Source organism: Salmo salar, chromosome ssa10 (genome assembly GCF_905237065.1).
Source record: "Salmo salar chromosome ssa10, Ssal_v3.1, whole genome shotgun sequence".
NCBI classification, from domain to species: domain Eukaryota; kingdom Metazoa; phylum Chordata; class Actinopteri; order Salmoniformes; family Salmonidae; genus Salmo; species Salmo salar.
In genome coordinates this window covers 70,475,667-70,493,554 of record NC_059451.1, presented here as the reverse complement: position 1 = coordinate 70,493,554, position 17,888 = coordinate 70,475,667, and the positions used below count along the sequence as shown (strand labels likewise).

Here is a 17,888-nt window from a genome sequence, read left to right as displayed (position 1 = left end):
AAAATTACTGGAGTAAAAATGTTATTTTGGATGCAGTATTTGCAGCATACTGCAGTTGTACTGCAAAATTACTAGAGTAAAAATGTTATTTTGGACGCAGTATTTGCAGCGTACTGCAGTTGTACTGCACTCCAACTACAGTGTAATGCAGTAATACTGCAATCTTTTTCATAAGAGAGGGAGGGGACTTTTATTTAGAAAAATGTCGTGACCCGGATGTATTTTTTTTTTTAGTGTTGCTGACGAGACGCTCGCTCAGGCATCGGTGACCGTACTTTGACAAATCAACGGCATGAATTTGACATCAAACCATATTCTAACTAGTCCGAATCCTTTCAACGAATGTTTATTTTTACAAGGCTATTAGAACGTTATACTTATAGTTCAGTTTAGCCTTCTGTAGCATAGACATGGCGTCTTGAACTATGTGAAAATGGCTCTATAACACGGTAAGTCACGTTTCCTTGTTTTGTAAGGTCGATGCACCATGTTTATTCCTACGATGACACATAGCTAAGCTTTTTATCAACAGTTCATGCGATAGGTTTAACCAGAGCGCTGATGTTAAATTGTATTCTTCAATTGCGTGTGCGCTGTCTGCAGAAAATATTGTCACAATAGCTAGGTTTCCATACAATTGCGGATCGATTTTCATGCGAAAGTAATAAATCCGCAAAAGAAAATATGCGAATGTTCCCACCAGTGGTAATTCCACCAAACTGACTTGTTGCAGATACAAATCAGTGCGTGATTACGTAGTGAGCACATGTAGTTTTTCGCTTAAGTTAATGTACCGGAAAAAAAACAACGAAATTAAAATGTTTCCATCGCATTTTCAACTCTACCAAATTATGAATTTTACGACACAAATTCCCACAATGTCGAATTAACAAATTCTGTCTGCATTTATAAAATTACACTGAAACTTGCTGTTTCCGCAGCTGTCTTGATTTAAAAAAATACGGTATGACATTACTCGCATTAAAAACTGGATGGAAACATGGTTATTGTAGCCATTATTTGTATCTAACACTAACCCATTCCTAGACGCTAACTGCTTAAGTGCCTATTGACGATAGTATCTTATGGTCAAGGGAATTTTGTTAAGGTTTTGACACTTTTTCTTAACGTTAAAATGCATCGCATGTGGTACGGTTTTGGAAATATAAGTAAGGTATCTTTCATATCAGCGAGGATAATTTTTTTTTTTTTTTTAATTACTACCACCTTTATAGGGTTAGTGATCCCACATGGCCATATCTCCATGTTACATTGCATGTTTACAGAAGACCTAAGTGGCCGCGTGTACTAATTATCTATATAGTGTGCTCTGAACACCTGTGTGTAAGCGTAACTGTCAGATCTGGCAAACTATCACGGATTGCAAAGGGAAATCCAGCCGCGAGCTGCCCATTGACGCAGGCCTACCAGACTAGCTGAAAGCCTTCTATGCGTGCTTCGAGGCAAGCAACACTGAACAATGCATGAGAGCACCAGCTGTTCTGGATGACTTTGTGATCATGCTCTCCGTAGCCGATGTAAGACCTTTAAACAGGTTAACATTCACAAGGCCGCAGGGCATGCGCTGACCAGCTGGCAAGTGTCTTCACTGACATTTTCAACCTCTCCCTGAACCAGTCTGTAATGCCTACATGTTTCAAGCAGACCAGCATAGTCCCTGTGCCCAAGAAGGCCAAGGTAACCTGTCTAAATGACTATTGCCCCGTAGTACTCACATCTGTAGCCATGAAATGCTTTGAAAGGCTGTCATGGCTCACATCAACACCATCATCCCAGACACCCTGGGCCCACAATTCACATACCGCCCCAACAGATAACGCAATCTCTATTGCACTTCACACTGCCTTTCCCACCTGGACAAGAGAAACACCCATGTGATAATGCTGTTCATTGACTACAGCTCAGCATTCAACACCATAGTGCCCGCTAAGCTAAGGACCCTGGGACCGGACACCTCCCTCTGCAACTGCATCTTGGACTTCCTGATGGTCCACCCCCAGGTGGTGAGGGTAGGCAACAACACATCCGCCAAGCTGATTTTCAACACAGGAGCCCCACAGGGGTGCGTGCTTAGTGGAATCCTGTACTCCCTGTTCACCCACTTCTGTGTGGCCGCGCAAAACTCCAATACCAAGTTTACCAATGACACGACTGGTAGGCCTGATCACCAACATCGATAAGATGGCCAATAGGGAGGAGGTCAGAGACCTGGCAGTGTGTTGCCAGAACAACAACCTCTCCCTCAACATCAGCAAGACAAAGGAGCTGACCGTGGACTACAGGAAACAGAGGGCCGAGCTCACCCCATCCACTTCAACGGGGCTGTAGTGGAGCAGGTCGAGAGCTTGAAATTCCTATGTCCACATCCCTAAGGATCTATCATGGTCCACACACACCAACACAGTTATGACGAGTGCACAGCAATGCCACTTCCCCCTCAGGAGGCTGAAAAGATTTGGCAAAAGCCCTCAGAATTCTAAAGCTGCACTATTGAGAGCATCTTGACTGGCTGCATCACCACTTGGTATGGCAACTGCTTGTCATCAACCACAAGGAGCTATAGAGGGTAGTGTGTACTGCCCAGTACATCACTAGGGCTGAGATCCCTGTCATCATCCAGGACCTCTATGTTAACCGGTGTCAGAGGAAGGCCCTAAAAATTGTCAGACTCCAGCCTCCCAAGTCATAGACTGTTCTCTCTGCTACCGCACGGCTGTTACAGATCTACCTCAATTACATCGACTCAGTTCTGGTACTCCGTGTATATAACCAACTTATCGTTACTCATTGTGTGTTTATTATTACGTGTTTTACTTTTCTATTCAAACGCAAACAATTCACACAATGAAGTTATGGAACCCTGACCTGTTCACCGGACGTGCTTGTTGCACCCTCGACAACTACTATGATTATTATTATTTGACCATGCTGGTCATTTATGAACATTTTAACATCTTGACCATGTTCTGTTATAATATCCACCCGGCCCAGCCAAAAGAGGACTGGACACCCCTCAGCCTGGTTCCTCTCTAGGTTTCTTCCTAGGTTTTTGGCCTTTTTAGGGAGTTTTTCCTAGGGAGTTTTTCCTAGCCACCGTGCTTCTTTCACATGCATTGCTTGCTGTTTGGGGTTTTAGGCTGGGTTTCTGTACAGCACTTTGAGATATCAGCTGATGTACGAAGGGCTATATAAATACATTTGATTTTCATTTGAAGTTATGAAACAATTAATGTGCACAAATTGGCGGGATAGAGCGCCTTCTGGAGAGAGAAGTGCATCTGGGCGCATGGTCAATCCAACGTCTGCATTGGCAATGCAGCATTTACGGTGATACGACCTCCGCAGAAGTCTGAGCATTCATGCTTCGCGGAACATTTACATTACATTTACGTCATTTAGCAGACGCTCTTATCCAGAGCGACTTACAAATTGGTGCATTCACCTTATGATATCCAGTGGAACAACCACTTTACAATAGTACATCTATATATTTTTTGGGTGGGGTAGAAGGATTACTTAATCCTATCCCAGGTATTCCTTAAAGAGGTGGGGTTTCAGGTGTCTCCGGAAGGTGGTGATTGACTCCGCTGGCGTCGTGAGGGAGCTTGTTCCACCATTGGGGTGCCAGAGCAGCGAACAGTTTTGACTGGGCTGAGCGGGAACTGTGCTTCCGCAGAGGTAGGGAGGCGAGCAGGCCAGAGGTGGATGAACGCAGTGCCCTTCTTTGGTTGTAGGGACTGATCAGAGCCTGAAGGTACGGAGGTGCCGTTCCCCTCACAGCTCAGTAGGCAAGCACCATGGTCTTGTAGCAGATGCGAGCTTCAACTGGAAGCCAGTGGAGTGTGCGGAGGAGCGGGGTGACGTGAGAGAACTTGGGAAGGTTGAACACCAGACGGGCTGCGGCATTCTGGATGAGTTGTAGGGGTTTGATGGCACAGGCAGGGAGCCCCGCCAACAGCGAGTTGCAGTAATCCAGACGGGAGATGACAAGTGCCTGGATTAGGACCTGTGCCGCTTCCTGTGTGAGGCAGGGTCGTACTCTGCGAATGTTGTAGAGCATGAACCTACAGGATCGGGTCACCGCCTTGATGTTAGCGGAGAACGTCGGGGTGTTGTCCAGGGTCACGCCAAGGCTCTTAGCACTCTGGGAGGAGGACACAATGGAGTTGTCAACCGTGATGGCGAGATCATGGAACGGGCAGTCCTTCCCCGGGAGGAAGAGCAGCTCCGTCTTGCCGAGGTTCAGCTTGAGGTGGTGATCCGTCATCCACATGGGTATGTCTGCCAGACATGCACTGATGCGATTCGCCACCTGGTTATCAGAAGCGGGAAAGGAGAAGATTAATTGTGTGTCGTCTGCGTAGCAATGATAGAAAAGACCATGTGAGGATATGACAGAGCCAAGTGACTTGGTGTATAGCGAGAATAGGAGAGGGCCTAGAACTGAGCCCTGGGGGACACCAGTGGTGAGAGCACGTGGTGCGGAGACGGATTCTCGCCATGCCACCTGGTAGGAGCGACCTGTCAGGTAGGACGCAATCCAAGAGTAAGCCACGCCGGAGATGCCCAACTCTGAGAGGGTGGAGAGGAGGATCTGATGGTTCACAGTATCAAAGGCAGCAGATAGGTCTAGAAGGATGAGAGCAGAGAGAGAGAGTTAGCTTTAGCAGTGTGTGGAGAGCCTCCGTGACACAGAGAAGAGCAGTCTCAGTTGAATGACCAGTCTTGAAACCTGACTGATTTGGATCAAGAAGGTCATTCTGAGAGAGATGGCAAGAGAGCTGGCCAAAGACGGCACGCTCAAGAGTTTTGGAGAGGAAAGAAAGAAAGAAGGGATACTGGTCTGTAGTTGTTGACGTCGGAGGGATCGAGTGTAGGTTTTTTGAGAAGGGGTGCAACTCTCGCTCTCTTGAAGATTGAAGGGACGTAGCCAGCGGTCAAGAATGAGTTGATGAGCGAGGTGAGGTAAGGGAGTCGTCCGCAGAGGAAGTCGTCCGCAGAGAGGGGGGGGAGGGGTAGGAGGAATCAGGAGGGAGGAGAAGGTGGCAAAGAGCTTCCTAGGGTTAGAGGCAAATGCTTGGACTTTAGAGTGGTAGAAAGTGGCTTTAGCAGCAGAAACAGAGGAAGAAAATGTGGAGAGGAGGGAGTGAAAATATTCCAGGTCCGCAGGGAGGCTAGTTTTCCTCCATTTCCGCTCGGCTGCCCGGAGCCCTGTTCTGTGAGCTCGCAATGAGTCGTCAAGCCACGGAGCAGGAGGGGAGGACTGAGCCGGCCGGGAGGATAGGGGACATAGAGAGTCAAAGGATACAGAAAGGGAGGAGAGGAGGCAGAATCAGGAGATTGGTTGGAGAAGGATTGAGCAGAGGGAAGAGATGATAGGATGGAAGAGGAGAGAGTAGCAGGAGAGAGAGAGCGAAGGTTGCGACGGCACAATACCATCTGAGTAGGGGCAGAGTGAGTAGTGTTGGAGGAGAGCGAGAGGGAAAAGGATACAAGGTAGTGGTCGGAGACTTGGAGGGGAGTTGCAGTGAGATTGGTAGAAGAACAGCATCTAGTGAAGATGAGGTCAAGTGTATTGCCTGCCTTGTGAGTAGGGGGGGACGGTGAGAGGGTGAGGCCAAAAGAGGAGAGGAGTGGAAAGAAGGAGGCAGAGAGAAATGAGTCAAAGGTAGACGTAGGGAGGTTAAAGTCACCCAGAATTGTGAGGGGTGAGCCATCCCCAGGTAAGGAACTTATCAAGGCGTCAAGCTCATTGATGAACTCTCCAAGGGAACCTGGAGGGCGATAAATGATAAGGATGTTAAGCTTGAATGGGCTAGTGATTGTGACAGCATGGAATTCAAAGGAGGAGATAGACAGATGGGTCAGGGGAGAAAGAGAGAATGTCCACTTGGGAGAGATGAGGATTCCAGTCCCGCCACCCCGCTGACCAGATGCTCTCGGGGTATGCGAGAACACGTGGTCAGACGAGGAGAGAGCAGTAGGAGTAGCAGTGTTTTCTGTGGTAATCTATGTTTCCGTCAGCGCCAAGAAGTCGAGGGACTGGAGGGTAGCATAGGCTGAGATGAACTCTGCCTTGTTGGCCGCAGACCGGCAGTTCCAGAGGCTGCCGGAGACCTGGAACGCCACGTGGGTTGTGCGCACTGGGACCACCAGGTTAGAGTGGCAGCGGCCATGCGGTGTGAAGCGTTTGTGTGGCCTGTGCAGAGAGGAGAGAACGGGGATAGACAGACACATAGTTGACAGGCTACAGGAGAGGGTACGCAAATGCAAAGGAGATTGGAAAGAAAATTAACTAAACAACTGGGGAAGCGAGAGAGCAGGGCCTACCTCACTAACCATTCGCTGAAACACTCAAATAACTATTCCAGCTTCCACTTAGAAATTATAATTGATGTAAACTACAGTGGTTCAATGTTTCCAGGAATAGGCTCAAACTTAGTTTATTCAGCTAGATAACTTGGTACAGTATTCTTCCGTGAAACCCACCCAGTGCACCGTGTCTTATGACGCCGTAGCTAACTAGCATGCTAGCATCCAATAACACACGGTTAGCACCAATACTTGGTTACAACAAACTATCAATGGATCATTCGTGTCCGTGACTAGTTCCTTTTATAACACAGAAGTAATTAAACGTTGGCTAGCTAACACAGTCAGTCCTGCTAGCTACACAAGTGGACTACACAACTCGTTGCAAAAATCTTATTGACTAAAAATGATACAGTACTGCTTGCTGGTAGCTGGTAGAGTTGGCTAGCTAGCAGTGGCTGCGTTTACCTTTATCTTTGATACACAGACAACTATGTAGCTAGCTAACGTTACACTAATCAAATCGTTCCGTTGTAATGTTTTTAGTTTCTACAGTACCGCTAGTTGGTAAAGTTGGCTAGCTAGCAGTGGCTGTGATGTTGTGATGTTGACGCCGTTTGGAAAACAGCGCGAACAAACGAATACAGCTGGCTAGCTGGCTAGCTAACCTTGTTAGTTTCTCAAAGCTACACCTACACCTTTAGCTACACCTTTATCCTTGATGCAAAGACAACTATGTAGCTAACTAGCTAACATTACACTAATCAAATCGTTCCGTTGTAACGTAAGGAATGTAAGGAAATGTAATATTACCCGCGGAGCGAAGAACAGCACGACTACTCACTCCAGCATCCGGAACAGTACAGAGCTGTTGTCAAGGAAGTCAGTTTGTTTTCTACCGTCAACCAATCATGTCAATGCGAAGCTATAACAGAGCCCTCCGCATTGTTACAACATTTGGGAGCCGATGCGGTACGGAGCTTGATATGGATGAAGCATGAATTGGCTTTTAATCTAGGTGTCCGCAATGGGTTAGTTCACTGAGATTGGCTCAAATATATATATGTTACTGCTCAAATTAAAACAATCTCGGTCGACCAACAGCCTAACGACCAAACAATCTACCAGTCGACTAATTGGGGTCAGCCCTAATAAAAGTCACTCATCTGTTTGCTACACATTAATTTAACAAACTAAAACCGAAATATTTATCTAGACACACTTCATGCAGGGTTCCCACGGGTCCTAGAAATCCTTGAAAGTTTGTGAATTTGAGAAAAAGTTTTTGAAAATAGACATGGGTCATTGAAAGGGCTTGAATTTATATGTTTTGTGCAAGAATAGAAATTGAAGTTAAGTTTTAAAAAAAATAAGCGTCAGTAATGGGCTACGTTCCGCTGTCTGCATGTGTGTCTTCCGCTGTCTGTGCATCCTTGTTTCACGCGCCACCTGCCTCGAGAGTGCGACGTCACGTGCGTGCATAAGTGACTGAAGTCGAATGATGCAGATTAAACAGCGGCAAGCAAACGAGAAAGCTAAGCTTAAGCGAACCTTCAGCCATGCCTGGAAAATGTAAATTCCAGGACTCGTGGTTCACCAAAGACATTTACAAAGACTGGCTTGTTAAAGATCTGCGGGACATCCATATGGCCCAATACAGAGCCTGCAGCAAATCAATAAAAGTTCACGCCATGGGCGAAGCAGCTGTGACGAGCCATGCTGCTGGAGCATCACACAGGACGGCACTCCGCAAGTTAAAAGCAGGTAGGTCCTACCCCTGGTAACATGTAAAAAGGAATACAACAACCATACTTAGTTAGTTACTAACGTTAATTAGTTAGCTAGATTATTCTGTCTCTTCGTGGTTAGGTAAATTAACTTTAACGTTACAGAATTATTCGGTAAAATTAACGTTTGCTATGTTGTTGTTAGCTAACGTTATCTAGATGTCTCAGTCAGTTCTCCCACAGAATCACACCTGTCAATATAGTGCTAGCAAGCAAACGTTAGCTAAGTTGTTAACGTTACGTTAGCCAACTTGCGGCAAGCCGCGCTGGACAGTGAACATTTAAAATAAATGACAGTTTGCTAACGTTCGCTGGAGTTGTTAGTGACAACGTTTCATGACTAATGCTAGATAACGCCAGCTAGCTAGTCATTCATCAGACTTGGATACAAATTTTCTTACAGCTCCCACTCTATTGAACTATGTGGAAGTCATCTACATCACCACCTAGACAGTCTTCTACAACTGGGACCACATTCACCACCACCTCAAGACAAAGAGGACCCATTGCGGGCTAAGACATTGTGGTGTCTGAATATGATGGAGTCTCACTACTCTTTCCACTCAAGTGAACACACGGGTGAGTGGCATGGTTTATAAACTGTCACCTGTAACATGAAATTATTTTTAGGAACATGTTATGTTTGTTTTCGTATTTCATATTCTCTCTCTGTGACACACATACACGTTCACACACAGGCTAGAAACAGAAATAAGTGTTTAAAATCAATATATATTTTTTTACTCTTAGGTGTGCCGTTCTCAGCGATGTTCCCAGACAGTGCAATAGCCAAGACCTTCGCATGCGGGCCAACAAAGTCCAACTATGTGTGCACACATGGCTTGGCTCCTCATTTCAAGCACTTGTCTAAAAAAAATTGTCTACTGGGGAGGAGGATTATGTACTTCACTTTGATGAGAGCCTTAACAGAAAAAAACAGTCAAAGCAGTGTGACTTTCACGTCCGTTTATGGGATGAGGAAAGTTGTGACGAATTTAAGATTCTACATTTATGGGACATGCGACTGCGTTTGACCTTAAAGCTGTCTGTGAGAAGCGCACCGAAGATCTACCAAAGAAAAACATGGTTCAGATCTCCATGGATGGACCAAATGTAAATTGGTCATTTTACTCAAAGGTTGAGAAGCCCTATGAGAATAAAGTAGTCCTACACCTTATAAACATAGGCAGTTGCGGTCTCCATGGAGCATTTCAGAAGGGAGTGGAAGAAACAGAGTGGAAAGTCGACAGTGTACTGCATGCTATGTACCAACTTCTGAAGGATACTCCAGCCCGTTGGGAGGACTACTTTAACATCATTGGATCATTAGATCCCTCAATGCCACTTAAGTTTGGCAAGACACGGTGGGTTGAAAATGTGCCCGTGCTTGAAAGAGCTTTAGAGTATTTAGCCCATATGGCAACATGTGAAGGTTGTAGAGAAGAGATGTCCAAATCCAGACACAAAGTTCTTTGAGGTGATTCAGGAGGCTGTTAAGGACCCTCTCATGACAGCAAAACTGAATTTCATCTTGTCAGTGAGCAAAGTAACACCATTCCTCACACGCTACCAGACCGATAAGCCCATGGTGCCATTTCTCTCTACAGACTTGATCAAGTTGCTTAAGAGCTTGATGAGTAGATTCATTAAGCCAGACCTCATGACAGAAGCGAAAACCCCTGGTGACCCAGTCATCCAATCACATAGACTCCTCACAAGGTCGACTTGGGCTTTGTTACTCAAAGTATTGTGTGAGACTTGTCTCGGTTGCAAGAAGTGTATGCTCACAACTGTTAACAAACTCATAGAGAAATCTCCATTGAAGTACTCTCTGGTCTCGCATCTTTCTTTCTTGGATCCAAGGGGAATGGCAGGCACAAATGGAAAGATGCTGTGTACAGCAAAGTTGACGAAGGCCCTGACCTACCTTGTAAATAGTCATCGGGTGAAGGAAGAAGATTGTGATGATGACATTCGACAATACTCACATTTTTATTGATGACATTGTCCAGGCCCAACACTGTTTGTAAACTTTGATCCTGTCCAAGACAGCATGGACACATTTTGGACAGATTTTTACATGAGTAATGTCAGAGCTCAGAAATCTGTGGAGACTTTGCCGCCAACTCTTCTTACTGTCACACGGGCAAGCCTCAGTAGAGCGCGGATTCTCCATCAATCGGCAGATTGAAGTGGAGAACTTGAAGGAAGATTCATACGTAGCACAGAGATGTGTAGTTGACCACATAAGAGCTGTGGGTGGCATACATGTGTGCATTGACAGACCGCTGCTGATGTCAGTGGCATCTGCAAGGCAGAGGTATGTGACACATCAAGAAGAACAGACAGTGAAGAATGGAAGAGCAAAAAAACAAAGAGGAAAGACCTTATAGATGAACTTAAAGGGAAGAAAAGAAGACTGACAGATGACATAAATGCTCCCAAGACCTCAGCAGACAAATTTGCACTCAAAGCGGAGAGCACAGGCAACCTCACTCTTATTGCCAAGTCCAATAGCCTGAGAAAGGGTGCTAAAGATAAAATAAAAAAGCACAAATAGCTGAAATAGAAACACTACTCAACAAAAAAGTGAATGACCTGAAAAGCAAATGAAGGGGCATAGCAGCAAAAAGCAAGGGTTGGGCACTGTTTTAACAGTTTGAGAAAGGGCAAAACACTACTCAATGAGCAAGTGTTAAAAAATGTAATAAAAAAGCTAATTAACCAAAAAGGCCAACAACCCCAGAACACAATGGTTGGGGAAATGTTTTATTTACTTTGATCCAATTCATTTATCTAATCTTTTGTTGCAAAATATTTTATGGTCATGTGTTTTTTTTGTTTATCTATTCATTTGGACATGGTCATGTTGATGGAAAAAAAAAGGTTGTGTTTTTGCTCTGCGACATGTTTTGTGTTGTGAAGCTGGTGCTAATGAAATAAACGAGGAGTTACTTAGCTCTTCAACTTGTAAATAAGTCTGTCTTTATCGCTCAACTTACACAATATATTGTTTTGCTGTGCTGTGTTAGAGAAGGCAAGAGACCACGTAGTCTGCCATCACCGTAACACAGCACAATTGAGAAGTGTTCACACATTCAAGCCTCTCTCTCTTTTTAATTGTCTGTGAGCTTCTGTAAAGCCTGCTAGTTCTCATCATAAAAATTTGCATTGCTGTAACAGTAATTAACCTTGATGAAAACATGGACGTAAATGTGAAATTCATGCATCCAAGTTATCCAGCAAGGTCATTTTCTTGGCCAAATGGAGAGGACATATGCTTGTTTTTGGTGCATAACATCTGCACCATTAAGGAACAAACCACTGCAACTGGTTGCCAATATCAATTTGGATGTAGCGACATCACTGCAATAGATGCACTGAACAAAGAAAGAATGAAATGAGGAATGAGTAGTCCTCAAGGCAATTTTTTTGGTTTTATATGCTTTTATTTTATGTATGTTCTAACTTAAACACTCAATTTACATTTATAAATCATCATAGGAAGGTTCAGTCTTAAATGAACATTGAGGGTGTGGGGGACATTCAACAGCACCATCTTGTGATCAGAACCTGGTAATATGCTGTTGTATGATGGTACATAAACTCAACGATTTCAAATACTAATTTCTCTGAACAGGGGAAGATGGCCATCACCAAATTCATTGAGAATACATTACATGGTATGAAGAAAGAAACAATACTCCTAGTCGCAGCTTCATAATACTCGTCAGACAGCGAACTGATGCTGTATACTTGCCGTTGGGGTGGGCTTGGGTTGGGGGGTCTGTGGTTGGCTTTTGACAATTTATTTGGGTTCCTCAAGTAATCATTGCTAATAAGGGGTCTGGTTCAAATCAGATGTTGGTTACTATATTTATTGAATATTCTATAAATTGAAATGGCCAATTTTGGTGCAATCAATTAGCTTAATTTCTCAGAGTTCAAATTGTCTTTAAATAAACAAATAATGTTGCAGGAATGGTTATTATATCTGTTTCTAACAACAAACTATTTCAAAACAATCTGAGATGGTGAGTGATGAAATCCTCTTTTTGTGCTTTTTGAGGCAGAACGACCCATGATGTCTACCTGCCTCAATGTCCTTCTCTTGGTCCATCAGGTGTTGTGGAGGGCGCGGTCCATTCAACAAGGAGCTGTGGACACCAGCAGGCAGGATGGAGGAGAAGAAACGCAACATCCGGATCATTGAATGGGAGGACCTGGACAAGAAAAAGTTCTACTCCCTGGGTGTGTTCATGACCATGACCACCAGGGCCACAGTCTACCCGTTCACCCTCATCCGCACCCGGCTGCAGGTGCAGAAGGGCAAGTCCCTCTACACGGGCACCTTTGACGCCTTCTACAAGATCCTGAAGGCGGAGGGCCCGCGAGGCCTCTACCGAGGCTTTATGGTTAACACCTTCACCTTGATCTCAGGCCAGGCCTACATCACCACCTATGAACTGGTAAGGAAGTACGTGTCCCAATATTCCAGCAATAACACAGTGAAGTCTCTGTGGGCAGGGGGAGCGGCGTCCCTGGTGGCCCAGACCATCACTGTGCCCATAGATATGGTCTCTCAGCAGCTCATGATGCAAGGCCAGGTGGGACACCTGAGCCGCTTCAAGGTCAAACCCAAAATAATGATGGCGACATCCAAGAGCAAAGTGACTTTCGGACAAACCAGGGATATTGTGGTGCAGATATGCGCCGCTGACGGTTTCCGGGGATTTTACCGGGGATACGTGGCATCCCTCCTCACCTACATCCCCAATAGTGCGGTGTGGTGGCCTTTTTATCATTTTTATGCAGGTAGGCGACTCTACCTGCCATAGCAGGCAGATACTAAGCAAGCAGTACTAGATTTTAGCTAGGTTTTCTATGATATGACATGGGCAATTCTAAAGCTGCTTGAAATGCATCTGAAATGTTTTTGCGCCTTACATTTTCACTATGTTTATGTTTACAGAGAACCTTTCCAAACTAGCCCCCAGTGATTGTCCTCACCTGCTGCTGCAGGCCATCGCCGGGCCAATGGCAGCAGCCACAGCCTCCACCATCACCAATCCCATGGATGTTGTGCGGGCCAGAGTGCAGGTAAAACCACAAGTATATTGCTTTGTCTGTAAACAATCCTTGTTATGGTTTAACTGAACGAAGAGTGACACATTCATATTCAGTGTTATTGTCTAAGTTAATCCTTTTTGTAATCACTGGTGACATGGTTTGCAAACCATTTCAAGTTTACCATACCAGATTCTCTTATTGGACATACAGTGCATTTGGAAAGTATTCAGACCCTTTCTCCACATTTAGTCACTTTACAGCCTTTTTTTTAAAACAATCTACACACAATATCCCATAATGACAAAGCGAAAACAGGTTTTTAGAATATTTGGCACATTTATAAAGAAGATGCCTTATTTACTTAAATATTCAGACCCTTTGCTATGATAGTTGAAGTTGGTGCATCCTGTTTGCATTGATCATCCTTGAGATGCTTCTATAACTTGATTGGACAAATTCAATTGATTGGAAAGGCACACACCTGTCTAGATCATTGATGAAAACCTGCTCCAGAGCGCTCAGGACCTCAGACTGGGGTGAAAGTTCACCTTCCAACAGGACAATGACCCTAAGCACACAGCCAAGACAATGCAGGAGTGCCTTCCGGACAAGTTTCTGAATGTCATTGAGTGGCCCAGCCAGAGCCTGGACTTGAACCCGATCGAACATCTCTGGAGAGACCTGAAAATAGCTGTGCAGCAACGCTCCCCGTCCAACCTGACAGAGCTTGAAAGGATCTGCAGAGAGGAATGGGAGAAACTCCCCAAATATGTGCCAAGCTTGTAGCGTCATACCCAAGAAGACTCGAGGCTGTAATCACTGCCAAAGGTGCTTCAACTGAGTAAAGGGTCTGAATACTTATGTAAATATGATATTTTTTTTATACATTTGGAAACATTTCTAAAAGCCAGTTCCTGCTTTGTCATAATGGAGTATTGTGTGTAGATTGTTTCTTCATCAATGTAATACATTTTACAATAAGGCTGTAATGTAACAATGTGGAAAAAGTCAAGAGGTGTGAATACTTTCCGAATGCACTGTATTTTGGGGGTATATACTGTTCAAGGCACTTGTGAGTTCAATTCATTATATTTTACAAAGCAGGTTCAAGGGGTTTTCAGGCCAACATTTACAAACATGGATTTTTCAGGGGATATTTAAATGTTCATGAGAATGATTTGCCTAGCTTAAATACATAGCCAGAAAAATTCCCATGTTCACCAAGAAACAACTGAGTAGGCATTTGTCAAGACTCTGAAGGGACTCCTCATTTGTCTTTCTACCTCGATCCATCTATTTCTCTATGGACTCTAAAGGTATTTTTTTGGGTGATATGAACCTTTCTCACTGTGGCTAAGGTGGAGGGCAGGTCATCGGTCATTGCAACCTTCAAGCAGCTGCTGGCAGAGGAAGGACCCTGGGGGATGACTAAGGGGTTGTCTGCCCGCATCATCTCCTCAACCCCGACGGCCGTGGTCATCGTGGTGGGCTACGAGACCCTCAAGAGACTGAGCCTGCGGCCTGAGCTGGTCAACTCTAGACACTGGTAAATACCAGAGGGACAACCAGGGACAGACCCAGGCTAGACTGGGCCAGATAGCCAGGGACACTGTCAAACACAGACAAAACATGGCTACCTGGTCCCCCATATTGCTGATTCGGTTTGCCTTTCAAAAACTGTTGCCTTTTTTATGTTTTAATGTGAGGTTGGTGGATTTTATCATGTTTGGGCAGAGGAATTATGATTCATACCTTTTTGTTTTCAGGGAGTACAACTGTAGATATTGGAACTTGTCAATTAGAGGTATGGAGAAAAATGTGTGAGTTGTTGCAGCAGAGTAAGCAAATTAAAGTGTAATTAATAAGGAGAGTAATTTAATTTACCAATTATAAGGCTTGGTAAATTTTACACTGGGTTAAACTAGTTTTCAAACGGGACTCTCACAAACCCTCTGTTGCCCTTAAATAATGGTGTTTATGTTAACTTTAAATGGTACATGTTTTCAGCTTTGTATTGTTCATGTATTCACCCAGTGGTTGCGTTTCACTGGCAAAGGTAATGTAGACAACCCTGCTGAGAGCCTGTCGACAGGGCAGGTTATTACATTCAACAAACAAGTTCTCTTCCTATGGTGAGAAAGGACCAGGGCTATGTTGAATAAGAGCAGAACTGCTCTCTAGTACCCTTTTTCTCTGAATATGATTTGTGTAAAGCAAGTTATTCAAAGTAGGCTTGGGAAACACTATGGCATGGTAAAATTACTGGTGCTTCCTCAACACATCTCAATTTAAAAACAGTACTACCTACTCCTGCCCTCAATGCTTGTCGACTGTTGGGAATAGTACACTATATACAAAAGTATGTGCACACCCTTTCAAATTAGTGGATTCGGCTAGTTCAGCTCCACCAGTTGCTGACAGGTGTATAAAATTGAGCACACAGCCATGCAATCTCCATAGACAAACATTGGCAGTAGAATTGCCTTACTGAAGAGCTCAATGACTTTCAATGTGGCTGTGTCATAAGATGCCACCTCAAATTTATACCCTGCTTGAGCTGCCCTGGTCAACTGTAAGTGCTGTTATTGTGAGGTGGAAACATCTAGGAGCAACAACAGCTCAGCCGCAAAGTGGTAGGCCACACAAGCTCACAGAATGGGACTGCTGAAGTGCGTAGCGTGTAAAAATAATCTGTCCTCGGTTGCAACACAATACCAAGTTCCAAACTGCCTCTGGAAGCAACAAAATAACTTGGTCTGGAGCTTCATGAAATGGGCACCCGCACACAAGCCTAAGATCACCATGCGCAATGCCAAGCGTCAGCTGGAGTGATGTAAAGCTTGGACTCTGGAGCAGTGGAAAAGCTTCATCTGGCGGTTTGGCGGATGCCAGGAGAACGCTACTTGCCCGAATGCATAGTGCCAACTATAAAGTTTGGTGGAGGAGTCCCTGCAGCAATGTTCCAACATCTAGTGCAAAGCCTTCCCAGAGTGGAGGCTGTTACAAACTCCATATGAATGGCCATGATTTTGGAATGAGAGGTTGGACAAGTAGGTGTCCACATACTTTTGATCATGTGTATGGTGAGGCAGCCATTTTAAGAGTCCATTGTCCTGAAACATGCCACAATATCATGCTCTATGAAGTGTTACTTGGCAAAAATTAGATTTAGAAATGTAATTAATGGTTTCTAAATGTACTACATACATTTTATGGAGTATATGCTATAGTGAATAAGGTTGTGCTTTGAATATTTCACGTTTTCTTTCTGTAAGTTGTGAAATGAACCTTGTTTGTAAGAATTCACACATTGAATTTGCCCAACAGTCTCTGTGTCCTCTCTCTCCACAACCAACCTTATGAAGGCTAGGAGCCAAAACACGTTGGTTTTAACAATAAAGCAGAGTAGCGATATTTGGCACCATGCTCAGTTGTGAAGTATACCCATGTTAACTGGATAGGGTGTTCTGATTTCTTCAATGAGAGTTACAATTAGCAACAATTTCAGGTCACAACTGTGTTTTGGATAAATTAAATAGATTTGCACAAGTTATTTTAAGTTGATGGAAACTGTCACAGCACAACCAAGCCTTTAAATGTCTCCTAATGCTTAGCAAAAAAATCATAACTCATGAATTTGAATTGCAAGGTCATTGACAGTTTGTACAATAAATTGGACTTCACACTGTTTCAGGAACAGGCCTACTTGTGTAACAACCCTACAGTGTGCCTGAAGCTGATTTGATCCTCACTGTTACACCAATTGCCGTTAACCACTAGATTTATTGTCGCCGCCACTCCCAAAAATTTTACATTCTTAAAATAAACATTTGGGATGGTAACGTTTGTGTAAAATTAAGACTAAAATCAGTATGTAGAACAGATAATGGACATATTTTAAAATAAGATCCTTGAGAACTAATCACCAAAATAAAGAGCGTAAGGGAGAATCAGATTACACACGTCATGGTATGGAGCCCCCATTGACTCAAACAGAACAAAATCAGGTAACATAACACTGCATAAGCTATGACGATGTGTAGAATTGCAGGAAATGAACTTACATTTTGTCTGCACCCTAAACTTTCAGCCTGCGACCTTGCCACCGAACACCAATTTTTTTCTTCTAGTAAAAACCTTGTAGTGCCAACGTATATTAGCATTCCATACTCTGGGGGTTTTCAATGAGGTAAATGCGGATGGCAAACACCATGCTTCAGCCCAATAATTTAAAGCCCACTCTGCTGCATCAGTTGGGGATACATTTAATCATCCTTCTAAGTCATTCTACAAAAACATAATCTCATGGGTCTGCATGCCCACGGACCCTCCCCAGGTAAATGAAAAGAATCTCAGGGGAAACTTTTCTGTGCCACCTTAACATGGGCAGTTGGGCAAAACTCCCCTTAATGTGAACTCATTTTCCCTCTCTACGATGGGCATGGCAAAGTGCAAATGTGTCCATTACGTTGCAGTTTTCTTAAAACACTGGAATAGGAATTAATTATATATGCAGTACTGATTTTTGGTCACAGGATGGAGCACTGGTTTGCAAGACCTTCTTGAGCATGTTGTATGTAATGGGAAACTAACTGTAGCCTTGGTGCCAGCCTGAGATGGAAGTTCATGCTGATTGAAATGTGTGCTTCCTCACCTTTCACAGAAATCCTGTGTACAGTAATTGTTGTTCTAAACATA

At 44.1% G+C, this 17,888-nt stretch overlaps 1 protein-coding gene across 5 annotated transcripts; it reads left to right on the top strand.

Moving 5' to 3' along the window:
- Positions 1 to 219: 219 nt before the first annotated feature.
- On the top strand, positions 220 to 16,878 carry slc25a44a (solute carrier family 25 member 44a). 5 transcript variants are annotated; one of them, XM_045688048.1, is made up of 5 exons: positions 244 to 449; positions 11,761 to 11,803; positions 12,244 to 12,935; positions 13,093 to 13,220; positions 14,549 to 16,878. In XM_045688048.1, the coding sequence occupies exons 3-5, from the start codon at positions 12,299 to 12,301 to the stop codon at positions 14,738 to 14,740; spliced, it is 957 nt and encodes a 318-aa protein (XP_045544004.1). In that variant the 5' UTR covers positions 244 to 449; positions 11,761 to 11,803; positions 12,244 to 12,298; the 3' UTR covers positions 14,741 to 16,878. The 5 variants fall into 5 exon arrangements, with proteins under 5 accessions (XP_045544003.1, XP_045544004.1, XP_045544002.1 ...); XM_014124045.2 differs by lacking the exons at positions 244 to 449; positions 11,761 to 11,803 and adding exons at positions 7,239 to 8,097; positions 8,524 to 8,699; XM_045688047.1 differs by lacking the exon at positions 11,761 to 11,803 and having other exon boundaries at positions 220 to 449; positions 14,549 to 16,510.
- Positions 16,879 to 17,888: the final 1,010 nt, after the last annotated feature.

Coding starts and splice junctions, on each gene's coding strand:
- slc25a44a (XM_045688046.1), top strand. CDS start 12,221: ATGTCCTTCTCTTGGTCCATCAGGTGTTGTGGAGGGCGCGGTCCATTC. Junction 12,936..13,092: donor TTTTTATCATTTTTATGCAG/GTAGGCGACTCT, acceptor TTATGTTTACAG/AGAACCTTTCCAAACTAGCC. Junction 13,221..14,548: donor TTGTGCGGGCCAGAGTGCAG/GTAAAACCACAA, acceptor ACTGTGGCTAAG/GTGGAGGGCAGGTCATCGGT.